Source organism: Sus scrofa, chromosome 13 (genome assembly GCF_000003025.6).
Source record: "Sus scrofa isolate TJ Tabasco breed Duroc chromosome 13, Sscrofa11.1, whole genome shotgun sequence".
NCBI classification, from domain to species: Eukaryota; Metazoa; Chordata; class Mammalia; order Artiodactyla; family Suidae; genus Sus; species Sus scrofa.
In genome coordinates, this window is record NC_010455.5 from 79,261,560 (window position 1) to 79,278,299 (window position 16,740).

Sequence of the window (16,740 nt, forward strand, 5' to 3'; positions counted from 1 at the left end):
GAAGTTTTGAGGGGGAAGATTAACAAGATGATTCAGAAATTTCATATGGAAACATATATACCTACTATTATCTATATTAGTTTGAAAAAGAAAAGTAAAAAGAACTCATCCTACCACAGATCATACTGTGAAGCCACAGAAATTAAAACAGTGTGTGGTCCTTGTGCAGAAACAAGCCAACAGACCACAAAGTTCAGTGCCAAGTCTCGAAACACAACAAAGTGCACCTGAAAAGCTGATGTATGAAGGAAGTAGGTTCACTAGTTAGAATGAAAGATGGACTACTACTTTTTTTTTCACATATGTAATATTAGAAAATTGCCTTAGAGAGTGGGGAGAAATGAAATTATACACCTATCTCACCCACAATAAAAAAATGCTAGACAGATCGAAGACCTTAAATGCAAAAGCTGAAATCCAAACCCAATAGATAAAGACATAGAGTAACTTTGAGAATTTGGAGTAGGGAAAAGCCCAGATTACAACGGGGAGAGCAGACTGTTTGCCTAAGTGGAAGTGAGGAAGTACTGGATGTGAGCAGTTGCTCTATATATGTCAGCCTGTCCGAGTCCTTCCCTGGTCCAGAACTTGCTCAGGGGATGGCCCAGCTCCTGGGGCAGATCCTGCGGGTGCCTAAGGAAGAACAGGGTATCTTGACATTTCTCTCATTTTCTTTGCCTGAATTGCTCTTGTTAGGGGTTCAGACTCTCTCTGGGGGAATCTCAGGCAGGAGCCTCACATACAGGCGTGGGTGATCAGGAGTGACCATGACAATGTACTTGGTTGGTGCGGGCCCCAGGCGTCCCACGGCTGTCCTCACCATCAGGGTGAGTGTGGGTCACTCTAAGGCAAGAGGTGGACCGGTCCCTGAGAACCTCACAGCCAGCCCTGACCGAACTCCAGACTCACGCCAGGAACTTGTGAAAAATAAATTAGAAGGCCCCACTTATACACCCTGATTCGGTAGGTGTGAGGCAGCCAGGGAACCACCTGACTGGATTCCAGGTGTGGATGAGGTTGGACCCACCAAACTGAATTACCTTTCCAAGGCTCAGCAGATCAGAACATCTCAGCTTCCAGAGGTACAGAGCCACCTGAGGATCAGTGCAGGAGGTTGGGAGGGGTGTGCACAGAGGGATGGGAAATGCAGCGTTAGGAAAGGAGGCGAGTGAGGGCTCCAGCCAGCAGGCTTGGGAGAACCAGGAGCAGAGGCTCCAGAGACAGCTTCATGGTAACCAGACTCTGCCCTTTGTGGGGGTCCCCTCCCCCTCCCTGGGTGCCGATCCTGTCCTGGAGTGGTCTGTAATCATGTGCTTCCTTCCCCAGCCTGGGAAGCTCCTTGAGGGCAAGAACCTTGCGTGCATTCATTCATACATCCATTCATTCATTTCACAAATAGTTATTAAGCCATTCATACGCTAGGGACAGGCGCTAATAGGAAACACGGCTGAGTCAGGCCACTAGAGCTTCCAGTCTGATCAGAGGTGGATGAGGTAGGACTAAGCGGCTTTAATAAGGTGTGTCAAATGCTGTGATGGAGAACCAGCAACACCCAGTAGGAACACCTAGCCCCAGCTTGAGAGATCTGGAAAGGCTGCCTGGAAGGGGAAAGAGGGAAGTCTGAGGGGTGTCCTCCAAGGGGAGGAGGGAGGTCTGTTTCAGACCCACATGCTGGAGTTTTTACTTCAGTGCAGCTGTGAGTGTGCTCGGGAGCCATGGAAGGGCCTCACCCTGCTCGCGCCTGGTGCCCAGCTCGGGACCTGACCCAGAGCTGCCCCAGCTACCCCCCTCCCCCAGATCCTTCCCCATCATTCCCTCTGTTCCCAGGGACGGAACCAGCTCCCTCTCTGGGAACAGGCAGGACTTTTCTGTCAGTATCTGGGAATATTAGATGCTCCTCCAGGTTGGTGTGGACCACTGTCCAGAGCTGGGAAAATGGGCTGGGAGAACGGCATGATGTCCTAGGAGTCTCAGAAGCACTGAGTTTCTCTGACCTCTCACGGCTATTGAAAACTACTCCTAAGGGAATGAAATCAATTTCTACTCTTCTTTGGTTTTTTTTGGGTTTTGTTTGTTTGTTTGTTTGTCTTGCTTTTTAAGGTTGTACCCAAGGCATATGGAAATTCCCAGGCTAGGGGTCAAATCTGAGCTGCAGCTGCCCACCTATGCAGGCATACCAGTCACCAGATCCCAGCTGCATCTGCAACCTACACCCCATGGCAACGCTTAACCCACTGAGCGAAGCTAGGGATCCAGCCCACATCCTCATGGGTACTGGTCGGGTTCTTAACCCACTGAGCCACCATGGGAACCTCCCCTTCCTGTCCTTTGGGGAATGGCTCTCCTCCTGGGCCAGTGGCCTAGGTCCACATTTGGGCCCTCGGGGCATCCCAGGAGCCAGAGCAGGGCCTGACCCTTGGCAGGGCTGCATTAGGTGTTCGCTTAGTCACACGTTCACTCAGTCCCTGGACAGTGTGCCTCTGAGCCCCAAGATGGGAAGGGTGGGCCCTTTCTCCATCTGGGGAGGTCCCAGGCCCACCATGAGTCTCACCTGGAGCTGGCTTTGTGCTCGGGGGACTTGGAGCAGGATGGCAGTGATGGGCATCACTACCATTTTACTGATTCATGTTCTGTGCCAGGTGCCTGTACGTATACCCTTACTCTGTCCACTGCAGAAGACCTTGATGACGCTGGGGGTATGGATGCAGGGTGGGTATGAAATTCAGGAGACATATTCTGAGACTGGTACTCTTGTGGGGAGGGGGTTCTGTACCTTCAGAATCAGGTCACAGGAAGGTTAGGCAACAGGATCATCACTTCTCCTTGGGGACCCCTCCTCCAGCGATGTGGCAGGACTCACCCAGCAGACCCTGTGGCTGGAGGCTGTGACCCGGAGGAAGTTCTGTGACCATAGGACCTGGCCTGAGGGGCCTCCCTGCTGAGGAGGGGAAGGCTTTGGGGGGTGGGGTGCTGGGAGCTGAGGAGGGGCATCCCCACTTGCCAGTTGCCAGTAGGGTGCCCTTTTTGGCCTGTCAAATTGGCAAGTTACCTTTGGAGTCAGCAGAATCACAGTATATATTATTAAGTGAAAAACAGGCTACCAAACCCGGTGACCTCAGTGTCTGTGAAAACGACACATACTTGTAGAGACTGGAAGGAAATGTAGCAACCTGATGTCTTTTTCCTTTTGCTTGGCTACCTTTTCTAATTTTTCTGCAGAAGCTGTGATTGCTTGTGTCATTTAAAGGAATAAGGGGGATGGAATTTGCAAGGAGTGAACTCCAGTGTCCCCCCAGGGGAGGCCCAGAATGGGGCTCTGCTTCCCCGGGGAAGGTGGGCCGGGGGCAGAGGGGAGGTGAGGGTCTCATGGAACCCCGCCACCCCAACCGCCATGTGTCTCTGTGCCCAGAGTTTGTGGCCATGGTCTGCTCAGTGTCAGGCTGCATGTGGGCGCTCCTTGAGGGTAGATCCATCAGGGTGGGTCTCAGCGCCTGGTTCTTCTCGAGTCTAACTCCCCTCGGGGCTTCTGTTCTCTAGATCCACTTCCCGGATGTGGAGCGGGTCGAATGGGCCAACAAGGTAAGGCCGGTGAGGGGGGGGGCATCACTCCAGGTGTGAACCTCCCCCGAGGCCCCAGCTGAGTCCCCCTCACCCTGAACAGGGCTGGCGGCAGATGGACAAGGTGGTCCTGGTGGGAACCTTGCCCAGGAGGGGCAGAGATGGCCCTTAGCTGCTGGGGTGATGGTCTTCTGCGTGTGTCGCTGGCTCTTCTCACCCTCAGGGTTCTTGTTATCACTAGACGATGACTTTCTTTTCTTCAAAAAAATTTTTTGGAAGTTCCTGTCATGGCTCAGCGGCAAGCAAACCCAACTAGCATCCATGAGGATGTGAGTTTGATCCCTGGCCTCGCTCAGGGGGTTAAGGATCTGGCGTTGCCGTGAGCTGTGGTGTAGGTTGCAGACGAGGCTCAGATCCCACGTTGCTGCACCTGTGGTGTAGACCGGGGGCTACAGCTCCAATTGGACCCCTGGCCTGGGAACCTCCATATGCCACGGATACAGCTCCCCCCCAAAAAAAAATTTTTTTAATTGTGAAATTAATGCACGGCCACCGCAGAAAAGTTCAAAAGTACAGAGACTTACAGAGTAAACTACAAGCCTCTAGTGGCCCACCAGGAAGATGGGCACATCCTGGGGAGAGGAAGGCAGTGATAAGGGATTTGACAGCAGCTGCTGGGTTTATACAACCAGACCTGGCTGCACTGGCTGTACCATCTCAGACACATTGCCTAACATCTTGGAGCTGGTTTCCTCCTCTGTGCAATGGGGATAATTATGGTCTCTGCTTCGTGCAGTTGTTGTGAGGATTAATGAGGTAATTGAGGCACCACAATGCCTGGCTCATCCCTTATCAAGGCCCCTGAGAGATGGAGGTATTCAGCTCTGAAATCTCTCTGCCTTCAGGCTCCTCCAATTAGGGTTTGCAAAGGGGAAGCTGCATCTTTAAACTAAGACCTGAGGCCCAAAGAAGGAAGAGGGAGGAGTCTTTGCCCTGAACAGTGCTATCCACCCCCCATCACCGTCTCCTGGCATCAGGTTCCATCTTCACCCACCTCCCTCTACTTGGGTCCCACACTTGGTTCCCCCGCGCCCACCCATGAATCATTCTGCTGCGGAAATCAGCCACAGGCAGCCTTTTCTGATTGCTAGCAAAAAAAAATTAAATCCACAGGAAACAATTTGTTTCTCTTCTAGGTTTTTTTTTTTTTTTTTTTAAGCCGCTAGCATTTGCTCCTTCTTGTTTACACCACAGAGTTGATTCAGATCGCTTCTGTTTTAGCACAGAGCTAGAGTGCTTCATCATATTAAGTTTAGTGAATGACTCATGGGGGGCTGCATCAGATCTTGGGGTCCCACTGTAAGAGTGAGAACTGTGGCTGTAGTTATCCGATGTTTGATGGACAGATAAGTAGGTAGATGGGGTGGGGAGCTGCAGTGTAAGAGCCACAGGACCCCAACCCTGGGCGGCCGTGGGTCTGGGCCTGGGCTGGGTGCGTGCAGGGCACAGACCTGACTACCAAGGGCCTCCTCCTGTCCGCGCAGATCATATCCCAGATCTGGCCCTACCTAAGCATGATCATGGAAAACAAGTTCCGGGAGAAGCTCGAGCCCAAGATCCGGGAGAAAAGCACCCATCTGAGGACCTTCACCTTCACCAAACTCTACTTCGGACAGAAGGTAGGTGCTGCCTGGGGAAGGGTAGCCACCCTGCTGTGCAGGCAAGGCCCCGCCCCCACGTGCCCTCGCCGCCAGCCTCCGGGCTTCAGGATAAGCCCCTCAGCCCTAGTCCCAGCACCACTGTCCCTGCAGGTTTAGGGAAGCCTGGCTCTGAGAGAATGAAAAGGTGGGGTGGGAAATAATTCCACTCTTCTTAGAATCGTGAAGACATGCCATGCGATGGAAGCCAGCCAGATGCAAAGGTGTGCAAGTCCTGGTGCTTGCTAACCTCAGCATCAGCTGGGAGCGCTGGCCTTCCGACTTCATGGAGTGGGGGTAATCAGTGCTCAAAGCAGTGTCCAGTCCTCTGCTAACTGACTGACGCTGGCAGTCTATGTTACAAGCCCACGCCAGTTCTGGGAAGGTACTGGGTAACCCAGGATCTTGAAGTTTGTGTGGCCAGCTCTGCCCCCCTAACCCCTAAGTGGGGCAGACCAGGCTTGCTCAAGCCCTGGAGGTTCTGGTTGATGCCCCTCAGACTCTGCCAGGACTGGCTTGTCCCGGCATCTCTTGGTTCATTTGTTCTTTCCCTGTTTCACTCACGGATAACTTATTGAGCACGGCTGTGTGCAAGGCACAATAGATAGAGATGATGTGGCTGTGCCCCTGTCTTCAGGATGGTCTCTGTCCTGTTGTGGAAGCAGGCATATAAAGTGGTGGATGACAGATGACAGCACGGCAGTGTATGCGCAACAGTGGAGAAATGCAGGAATTCAGGAGTGGAGGGGTGTGGGCCTATGGCAGTCAGGGAGGACTTCCGAGAGGGGGTGATGTCTGAGTTGGCATGTGAAGAACAGAGGGAGTGAAGAGTCAGGAAGTCTGGAGACTGCTGTGTTTATAGCAGAGCTTGTACAGTCAGGCTGCTCATTGTAGAGATGCCTGTGGGCTAACGTGCTACTGGAAAGCAGTCCCTTGCCAGCAGCAGAAGCAGGCCGAAGGGTGCTGATCCTGAGGGATGGTTTTCACCCTGTCAGGAGAACCAGGCATGGGACCTGCAGGCTGACCAGATGCCCCAGTTATGAGGGAGCAATCGGTGACTCACGGTCCTGGCATTCAAAGCTCATCATGTCCTGGCTCCTCCCACCCATCTTGGCCTTCCCTCCCCTTTCCTCTCCCCTCCTCTCCATGGGACCCCGTCATGACAGACACCTCAGTGACCTTCCTAGACTCGACCAGGCCCAGTGCATTCACTACACCCACTTCCTTCTTGCTCGTGACTGTTTCCTCCTTCCTCTGATTCCTATGTCCATACCCAACTCTGTGCTGTGATAACCCTGGACCAGTGACTTAACCTCTCTGAGCTCCAGTTGCCTCATCTGTAAAAGGAAAGGACCCACTTCTAAGGGTGGTTGTGATGCATGATTAACAGGTCGGCTCACTCTGCGTGGCTGGATGAGCAGTGCTCCGTGGGGCACCCGCCCAAGAGGGCCAGTAGAGGCCAGATTCTAGCCTGGCACCCACACCTCACTGTGAGCCCTAGGCCAGGGCTGCCCTGCCAGGCACAGAACAGATGCTCAAACAGTGGTTATCCGTCTTCTGTGGTGGGGCCTCCAGATGGGCAGCTTTCTTTGGGACGGATCTCTGCAGACCTGTCTTGGGGCCGGCTGAGCTTTCAGAGGTGCCTGTGAACCAGCCCCAACCCAGGAGCAGACTCCAGGCTGGGGCAAGTCGATGACGGGCTCCTGCTGGCTTCTGCTGACTTTTCTGGGCTTTTAGTATCAAGCCAGGAGCTGTGCAGCCTGAAGCTTTGACAATTCTGAGGGCCCTCTTAACAAAAAACAATTTAAAATTAAAAATGTAAAACCAGGACAAAAATGGATGTTGAATAAATATGAGATCAGATGAGAAAATAAATTATAGCAAGTTAGACATTTTAGAAATCCGACATATGTATCACAAGCTGGGAAAACGTATGTAATAATTTAAACGAACTGCTCAGCACATCTCTGTAATACATTTTCCCCGAATTTTGACTCCTGACTCTTTGGTATCTTTTTCATGCAAGAATGCATTTGCTTTTTGTTTTCTTTGTGTTTTTATTTTTATTTTTTATTTTTTAATTTTTTTGTCTTTTTAGGGCTGCACCCGCAGCATATGGAGGTTCCCAGGCTAGGGGTCCAATCGGAGCTGTTGCTGCCAGCCTACACCAGAGCCACAGCAACGCGGGATCCAAGCCGTGTCTGCAACCTACACCATGGCTCACGGCAATGCCAGATCCTTAACCCATTGAGCAAGGCCAGGAATCAAACCCGCAACCTCATGGTTCCTAGTTGGATTCGTTAACCACTGCTCCAGGAAGGGAACTCCCTATTTTTTTTAATTACAATTGATTTATAATGTTTTGTCAATTTCTGCTGTACAGCAAAGTGACCCAGTCATTCATATCTATATTCTCTTTCTCACATTATCCTCCATCATGTTCCATCACAAGCGACTAGATGTAGTTCCCTGTGCTATGCAGCAGGATCTCATTGCTTATCCACTCATCCACTCCAAATGCAATAACTTGCATCTACTAACCCCAGATTCCCAATCCATCCCACTCCCTCCCCCTCCCCCCCGGCAACCACAAGTCTGTTCTCCTTGTCCATGAGTTTGTTTCTCTTCTGTGGATAGGTTCATTTGTGCCATGTATTAGATTCCAGATATAAGGGATATCACATGGCATTTGTCTTTCTCTTTCTGACTGACTTCACTCAGTATGAGAGTCATTATTTTGTTCTTTTCTATGGCTGAGTAGTATTCCATTGTGTATGTATACAGTGTTTTCTTAATCAAATCATCTGCTGATGGGCATTTAGGTTGTTTCCATGTCTTGGCTATTGTGCATAGTGCTTCAATGAAGATGCAGGTGCATGTGTCTTTTTCAAGGAAAGTCTTGTCCGGATATATGGCCAGGAGTGAGATTGCTGGGTCACATGGTAGTTCTATATTTAGTCTTCTGAGGATCCTCCATACTGTTTTCCATAGTGGTTGTACCACTTTACATTCCCACCAAAATGTATGAGGGTTCCCTTTTCTCCACACCTTTTCCAGCATTTGTTATTTGTAGACTTACAAATAACATTGGCCATTCTGGCCATTCTGACCAGTGTGAAGTGCATTTGCCTAGTGCTTAGTGATGTCAAACATTTTTCATGTGCCTGTTGGCCGTTCCTATGTCTTCTTTGGAAAAAGGTCTCTTCTGATCTTCTGCCCATTTTTCAATTGGGTTGGGTTTTTTGCTGTTGAGTTGTATGAGTTGTTTGTATATTTTAGAGATTAAGCTCTTGTCCATTGCATCATTTGAAACTGTTTTGTCCCGTTCCATAGGCTGTCTCTTTTTTGTGTCTGGTTTCCTTTCCTGTGCAAAAGCTTGTAAGTTTGATTGGGTCCCATTGGTTTATTTTTGTTTTTCTTTCTATTATTTTGGGAGACCGACCTAAGAAAACATTTGATATCGGAGAATGTTTTGCCTATGTTCTCTTCTAGGAGTTTGATGGTGTCTTGTCTTATGTTTAAAGGCCATTTTGAGTTTATATTTGTGCATGGTGTGAGGGTGTGTTCCAGTTTCACTGATTTACATGCAGCTGTCCAGTTTTCCTAGCATCACTTGCTGAAGACTTTTTCCCATTTTATGTTTTTGCCTCTTCTGTTGAAGATTAATGGACCATAGGTTTATTTCTGGGTTCTCTATTCTGTCTCATTGGTCTGCATGTCTGTTTTTGTACCAGTACCACACTGTCTCGATTACTGTGGCTTTGTAATATTGCCTGAAGTCTGGGAGAGTTATGCCTCCTGCTTGGTTTTTGTTCCTCAGGATTGCCTTGGCAATGCTGGGTCTTTTATTGTTCCATATAAATTTTTGGATTGTTTGTTCTATTCTGTGAAAAATGTCATAGATAATTTGATAGAAATTGCATTGAATCTGTAGATTGCTTTGGGTAGTTTGGCCATTTTGAGAATATTAATTCTTCCGATTCAGGAGCATGGACTATTGGACTATCTTTCCATTTCTTTGAATCGTCTTTGATTTCCTTGATTACTGTTTTACACTTCTAAGCATATAAGTCTTTCACCTCCTTGGTCAGGTTTATTCCTAGGTATTAATAATTTTAATTATTAAATTATTTACTAATTTAAACATTTTTAAATTTTAATTATTTAATTTTAATTATTAAATTATTTAATTTGGGGGTGCAATGATAAAAGGTGTGGTATTTTTGTATTCCTTTTCTAATATTTCATTGTTAGTATACAGAAATGCAACCAATTTCTGAATGTTAATCTTGTATCCTGCTGCTTTGCTGAATTCATTGATCAGTTTGAGTAGTTTTTGTGTGGAGTCCTTAGGGTTTTCTCTATATAGTATCATGTCATCTGCATACAGTGACAATTTTACCTCTTCTCTTCCAATTTGGATACCTTTTATTTCTTTAGTTTGTCTGATTGCTATGGCTAGGTCTTCCAATACTATGTTGAATGAAAGTGGTGAGAGTGGGCATCCTAGTCTTGTTCCAGAAGCAGGAAGGCTTTCAGCTTTTCTCTGGTGATTATTATATTGGCTATGGGTTTGTCATAAATGACTTTTATTCTGTTATGTTCCCTCTATATCCACTTTGGTAAGAGTTTTTATCATGAATGGATGTTGGATTTTGTCAAATGTTTTTTCTGCCATCTATTGAGATGATCATGTGGTTTTTGACTTTTCTTTTGTTATTGTGGTGTATGATGTTGATTGATTTGTCTATGTCGAACTATCCTTGTGAACTTGGGAGGAGTCCCACTTAGCCGTGGTGTATAATCTTTTTTATATGTTGTTGGATTCAGTTGGCTAAAATTTTGTCAAGAATCGTTGCATCTATTTTCATCAAATGTATTGGCCTGTAATTTTCTTTTTTGATAGTATATTTGTCTGGTTTTGGCATTAGGGTGATGGTGGCTTCATGGACTGTGTTTGGAAGTGTTCCTTCTTCTTCAGCCTTTTGGAAAAGTTTAAGAAGGATGGGTATAAATTCTTCTTTGTATGTTTGGTAGAATTTGCCTGTGGAGCCATCTGGTTCTGGACTTTTGTTTGTAGAGAGTGTTTTTACTACATATTCTCTTTCATTTTTAGTGATAAGTTCAGTTGATCCATTTATTCTTGATTCAGTTTTGACAGGCTGTATGTCTTTAGAAAATTGCCCATTTCTTCTAGGTTGTCAAATTTGTTGGCATATAATTGTCCATAATATCTCTTCTGGTTTTTTGTATTAGAATGCATTTGTAAATATCACTTTACATGGAGAGGATAGGAAATTGATAGAAACTTTCCTCTACTATGGTTGATTGAATTTTTTTCTCCAATATCTTATGAAAAAATTCAAACATACAAAAAAAATTGAGAATTTTGCAGTGAAACATCTGGATTGTACAGTCGTTAACCTTTTAATATAGTTGCTTGAGTACATATCCATCCATCTACCCCTCTTACCATCTTTTTTTTTTTTTTTGCATTTCAAACTAAATTGCAGACATCAATGAACTTCATGCCTAACCTTCAGCTGCATATATACCACTAACTCAAATTCAAACGAATTTCATTTATCTATCTTATTCAGCCACACTTGCACCATATGGAAGTTCCCAGGCCAGGGATCAAATCTGGATCAAATTTATTTATTTTACTCTTTGCAAAATATTTAATAAATTTAAAAACATGACTTTTATCTTGGCTAAAGATACAAACAAAAACTCCATAAACAATTATTTCTTCATGTAAGAATGGGCAATGGCTAGAAACTTTGCATTCTTCTGATTTAATACCCAACTCCAAGCTCTCCTAAACAACCATTCATGAGACAGCTTTGAGCAGCACTGGCTAAGCTTTCATAAGAGGGCCTCTGACTCCCATGGTGTCTCTTTTGAAGTGAGCATTGAAGTAGGTGTGATCCTGGCTCTACAGTCACTTGTCAATATCACATGAGATCCCTGCCACTTACACAGTGCCTGCCATGTGCAATCTTCTTGACTGCAGAGTCCTTTAAGATGTTTGCTTCAAACAGTCAAACCACGTGCTATGGGCTGGGTGCAGCATGCACTTTGGCTGCCAAGCCTCAATACCTAGAGCGTATACTTCCCACATTGCCACAGATAACCACCTAAAAAAGGCTTTCGTCGCACTGTGCTGTATTTGTCTGAACTACTCAAGGGCGATAGAGCCAACACGTGCCAGAGAAATTAATTAATGGCTGTAAGTAACCATTACCAGTCACCATCAGAGAATGCTTTAGTTTTGGTTCCTTTATACTGTCTGTTAAAATCATATGACAGTGATTTTTAATTGTAGAATTCAATATAAAATGTACTTGATCTACTACTTACATGTAAGAGAAATCTATATTCCACAATTAAAATGCCACCATTCATTTTTCTATTAAAGTTCTGAAAGTAATTGTTTTACCTTTTTTTTTTTTTGGTCTTTTTTCTAGGGCTGCTCCTGCAGCATATGGAGGTTCCCAGGCTAGGGGTCTAATCAGAGCTGTAGCCGCCAGCCTACGCCAGAGCCACAGCAATGCGGGATCCGAGCTGCGTCTGTGACCTACACCACAGCTCACGGCAACGCCAGATCCTTAACCCACTGAGCGAGGCCAGGAATTGAACCCGCAACCTCATGGTTCCTAGTCAGATTCATTAACCACTGCGCCACAACGGGAACTCCTGTTTTACTCTTGATAGATAATAATCAGACCCACTCCAGCGCCGCCTGATGGAAAAATCTGTGCAGAGCGGGGAGAAACAATTTCTTAAGAACTCAGCCCTCAGCTCTGGAGGCTGGACTGTGATTTATTTAGAGGGTTAGCTCCTTCATCCAGGGGCCCTGCCCTCTTCCCTTGTCCTTTGGGGGCCAATCCTATTCATCTGCTACAGTGTAAATACAGTAAATGTAAATACAGTGTAAATGCCGCCACCTCCAGGAAGCCTTCACTAACCTCCACTCACCCCAAGCTGGGCTGGAAGGTGCTCCTGAAATCTCCAGAGCCCCATGTGACAGCACAGGTTGCACCTCATCACTCCGCCCCCTGCCCTGTCCCCTTACCCCACCTGGCTCCTTGCCTTCTCCCAGTCCGGTGCCTGGCACAGAGCGGGGACTCAGTAAATACCTTTGGTAGGAGACTGAGAGCGAGACAGAAGGTGCACATTCTAGGGAGGGAGTTATCAGGGTGCCAAGGATGGGCAGGGGCCACAGGGTGGGTTTCTGTATTTGTGTCTTATCCCGGGAGTGCAGTGGTCACATCGGTTGTTGTGGACCAAGCCTAGTGCTGGGCAGGGAGCCAGCAGACATCCCCACTGCAAGACCCCTGCTGACCTAGCCCTCTGGCATCTCTTCCAGTGCCCCAGGGTCAATGGTGTCAAGGCACACACTAACCAGTGCAACCGGAGACAGGTGGTCCTGGACCTGCAGATCTGGTGAGCCCTTGCGCCTGTGGGGCTGGGTGTGGGGGATGGGGAGCACCATGAAAACAGCCAGGTTGAAGATGGACTCGCAGATAGGCACTCTGATTTGGGGTCTGAAAGCCCCTTATTCTCCCTGGGCAGGAGAGCAAGGTCCCTGCTGGGATGGGGGTGGGGAGAGTCAGGAGAATGGATGGTTCCCAGGGATCCCCTGCTGTCTGAGCCCTCCGCCCAGGCCTGGCTTCAGGGGTGCCCTGGGAACCAAGGCCCAGGCAGCCGATCTTTCTTGGAGGCCAGGGCCAGGTCACCTGGAGGGTCAGGCCAGCTGCCTCAGAGAGGAGGGAGCAAGGAGGAGCATGTGTGACAAGAAAATGTAGGGACTTGTGGTGTGCAGCCCAGGGAGCCCCGAGCATAGGCTATGAGAGACCAGCTGGAGAACTGGCTTCTGCGGAGACTCAGAGAAACTAAAGGATGCAAAGAGACATGAGTGACTAGTTGAGTGAGTTGGGCAGGGACATCTTTTTTGAATGAGGTTGGTAATAGGCTTGAGTCAGAGAGAATGGAGATTCAATCCAGGAAGTCTTCCTGGAGGTGGTGGGGTTTGAATTGTGTTTAAAGGACCAAGGATCCTGAGGTTCCAGAATGTTGTCATTCCTTTCTGGTACCTCCTATTTCCTGTACTCATCCCAGAGGCTGGTGCTGAGAGTGCATTGGGAAGATAAGAGTCAGCTCTGGGAACACGCATCCCTGTATGGAGCTTGGTCTCAAGTGTGTTGAGACAGTGATGGCAGTTGTGTATTCCTGGCCCCAAAGTTCTACCACAGATCCTTCCATGGATAGTTGGGGCACGTCAAGGTCATCTGGCCCACATACCCAGCTTCCCAGTCAGCTCAGGGAGGTCCTGGAGTCCCCTGGGGCCCCTGCCCTTCCAGGGAACCTTCAGCATTTCTGTGATGTCTGGCTTCTATGCCTGTGTCCTACAGATATTTGATGGTCACCCTCTCCCTCAGCTTAGTCTTCTGCTTTATTCCCATGATGGGGTCTCTGCCCTTACCCTTAAGGGCACCCATCCTGGGATCCCTGTGCCCATCGTTGGGTAGGAGCCACCAGCTGGACTCAGGCTCCTGAGATCTTGTTTCTTTTCCCACCTCACCACCCCCAGCAACACCGTGCATGAATGGCTGGATAGAGGCAGCAGGGCTGCTCTGTGTCCTTGGGGAAGAGACTGGGCAGAGACGGGGCAGGAGCACAGCAGTGTGTGCACCCAGACCCCCTCCTTTGCATCTGTGGGGATGTCATGGGGTGAAGTAGTGCCCAGAGTCACTAGCCTCATGGGCAGAAGTGGGGACACACCTGGGACACTTGAGTGAGGGGACCCAGGGGCTGCCTCTGGGGGTCTGGCCAGTGTCTGCATGGAGCTGAGAAAAGCCGAGGCTGTCAGGGAATCCACATCCGGGTGATGCAGGGCTCAGGCTTGGTCTCCTGGGCTTAGGCTGGGCTGCAATGAACAATCTTCCCCACTTCTCCGAGTTGTGGACCTGTCCTTCTTCCCAAACTTGCTTCCCCTTCCCTACTTTCAGCTACATCGGGGACTGTGAGATCAGTGTGGAGCTGCAGAAGATACAGGCTGGTGTGAACGGGATCCAGGTGGGTGGAGCCTGGAGTGATTGCCTCTGGGGCAGGCAGGGGGGCTGGTTAGGGTCTGGGAAGTAGGCTCATGCTGGAGCAGATTGCAGAAGGGAGTGATAACACCAGACACAGAGGCTGGTACCAATCAAGGCGGAGTGGTCACACAGCCAGGAAGTGGTGGCTGGGCTTCACCACCGTGCTGCTCAGGACAGCCCCATGCCTGCCTCTGTCATATCCCCACCAGAATATCCCTGCCCAGGGAAGTGAGAGGCTCTCTTTATGGAGCCATGCAGAACTGGTGCAGAGAAACTAAGACGGATGGAAGAGATGGAGTGATCTTACGGCAGGGGTAGAGAGAGCTGAGTTGGAGCTGGAAAGCACAGCTAGGTCCTGCTGCCATGGGCGAGGCTGCAGGTTGCCCAGGCAGCAGGGACTAGCTGAAGGCCCTTGGTAGCCAGCAGAGGGGTGGCAGCTGTGTGCAGGCGTCTTCTCCCCTAGTGTGGTCCCTGCTGTGATGGCAGGTGGCCCTGACATGAATGAGCCTGTATTGGCCTAGCTGAGCATAGCAGGTGCAGGAAGAGGGGATGTTGAGGTCCTTCCCAGCCCTCTGTTCTGTCCAGTTGCAGGGCACACTGCGTGTCATCCTGGAGCCCCTCCTGGTGGACAAGCCCTTTGTGGGAGCTGTAACTGTGTTCTTCCTTCAGAAGCCGGTGAGTCCCAGGGATGAGGCAGGCCTGCTGTTCCCTGTGAGTCAGCGGTTGCCCACTGGGCCCAGACCCTGGGTTTGAGCCTAAGAACAGATGCTGCCAAAGCCCACCTAGTTGCCTCATCTCATGTGCTTCTTAAGGCAGCCTGAGGTGCTGTACTCTGCTCTCCCCAAGACTAGGAGACAGCCTGGAGAAGTGGCCAGCCAAGGTCACCCAGCTATCTGAGGCTGAGAGGAGGCTGTAACTCAGACCCTCTGATGCCAGGCCAGCCTGTGGCCATGTGCCCTGGTCCTGAGCAGGACTGGGAGGTGCCCTTACCTGCCTGGCATCCCTGGAAAGGGCACCCTCCCCCTCAACAGGCAGGCTGAATCCTCCATGGGGGTGAGGGTAAGGCCCTTGACAGAGGGTTCCCAGCCTAACAGCCTCCCTCTGCCCCAGCAGCACCTGCAGATCAACTGGACAGGCCTGACCAACCTGCTGGATGCACCTGGAATCAAGTAAGTGCCTGTGCGAACCGCTAGGCAGAGGTGGGGCCTCCGGGGCTGTGCAGTCAGTGACAGGAGCCGCATCATGGCTGGGCCCTCCCTCCTGCTTTCTGCAGGGGGAAAGCAGTGTGTGTTTGGAGTGCACACCATCAGGCAAGACATCCTAGAGGAGCCCACATGGGCTGAGAGGCAAGCGTAGGCTCTGGAGCAAGACTCATAGCCCTGTCCCCTAGCCTCTGTGTGCCTTTGGACAAGCTACTTCACCTCTCTGGGCTCATCCTCAATAAATGAAGAGCCTGGTCCCTCTGTCCTGAGTCCCTGGGAGGACACCCAAGTGTGTGTGGTGCTGGCACAGTGGACGAGTGCCCTCCTTGTCCACTCCCTTCCTGACCCGAGTGTGAGTCCACATGGCTCCCCCAACTCATGGTGACCACACTGCAGACACAGGCATGGGAGGGAGTGGTTGTCACAGCTGAGGCCAGTAGGGGGAGCTGGTCTGGGCACCCCACCTTCTTGGGGCTGGGGTAGTGCTGTGCCCAGTGCCTCAGGCTCCCAAGAGGAGCAGAGAAGGACTCCAGCCCCAAGCCCAGCAGCTGCCCCCACCACCTGCAGGAAGGACCAGTCGCGGGCTCTCTGAGGACATTCCCACTGATCTCTGGCCCTTGGGTGCAGAGAATCCAGTCCATCCATTCAGAAGATATTTCCTGAGCACCTAGTGTGTGCCAGCCCTGTTCTCGGCACTGCCCACCTCCCTATACTAGGGAAACGGAGTCAGGCAGTAGAGAAAGAGGATTTCAGTGTGATGTCAGGGAGTGGAAGGGCTGCTTACCAGGACTTGGCATTGTTGTCAGCACTTTCCACATATTAACTTATCCTCATAACAACCCCAGGAGGCAGACATAATGATCCCCATTTTAGAGTTAAACTTGAGGTTCAGAGATTAGCAGCTCTACAAGGTCACACAGCTTGTAGTTGGTGGAGCCAAGATTCTAACACAGGATCCAGGTCCTTGCTCTTGGCTACCATGCTGTGGTGCCTCAGAGCAGAACACAGCAGGATTGGGATGAGGGGGCTGAGGGGCTGTCAAAATGTATACCCTACACTGGAGTTCCATCGTGGCACAGCGGAAACGAATCCGACTAGGAACCATGAGGTTGCAGGTTTGATCCCTGGCCTTGCTCAGTGGGTTAAGGATCCAGCGTTGCCGTAAGCTGTGGTGTAGGTTGCGGA

At 49.6% G+C, this 16,740-nt stretch overlaps 1 protein-coding gene across 3 annotated transcripts in view; it reads left to right on the forward strand.

Moving 5' to 3' along the window:
- The window catches only part of ESYT3 (extended synaptotagmin 3), a 49,654-nt gene that overhangs the window by 15,742 nt on the left and 17,172 nt on the right, over positions 1 to 16,740 (forward strand). For all 3 annotated transcript variants that reach the window (XR_002337696.1, XM_003358571.5, XM_021069523.1), the window contains exons 2-7: positions 3,538 to 3,579; positions 5,103 to 5,237; positions 12,628 to 12,704; positions 14,270 to 14,336; positions 14,939 to 15,028; positions 15,467 to 15,522. Coding sequence is in view for 2 of the 3 variants with exons in the window: in XM_003358571.5 (XP_003358619.3) it covers positions 3,538 to 3,579; positions 5,103 to 5,237; positions 12,628 to 12,704; positions 14,270 to 14,336; positions 14,939 to 15,028; positions 15,467 to 15,522 (467 nt within the window). In the remaining variant the exon portion in view is untranslated. The remainder of the gene's footprint in view (positions 1 to 3,537; positions 3,580 to 5,102; positions 5,238 to 12,627; positions 12,705 to 14,269; positions 14,337 to 14,938; positions 15,029 to 15,466; positions 15,523 to 16,740) is intronic.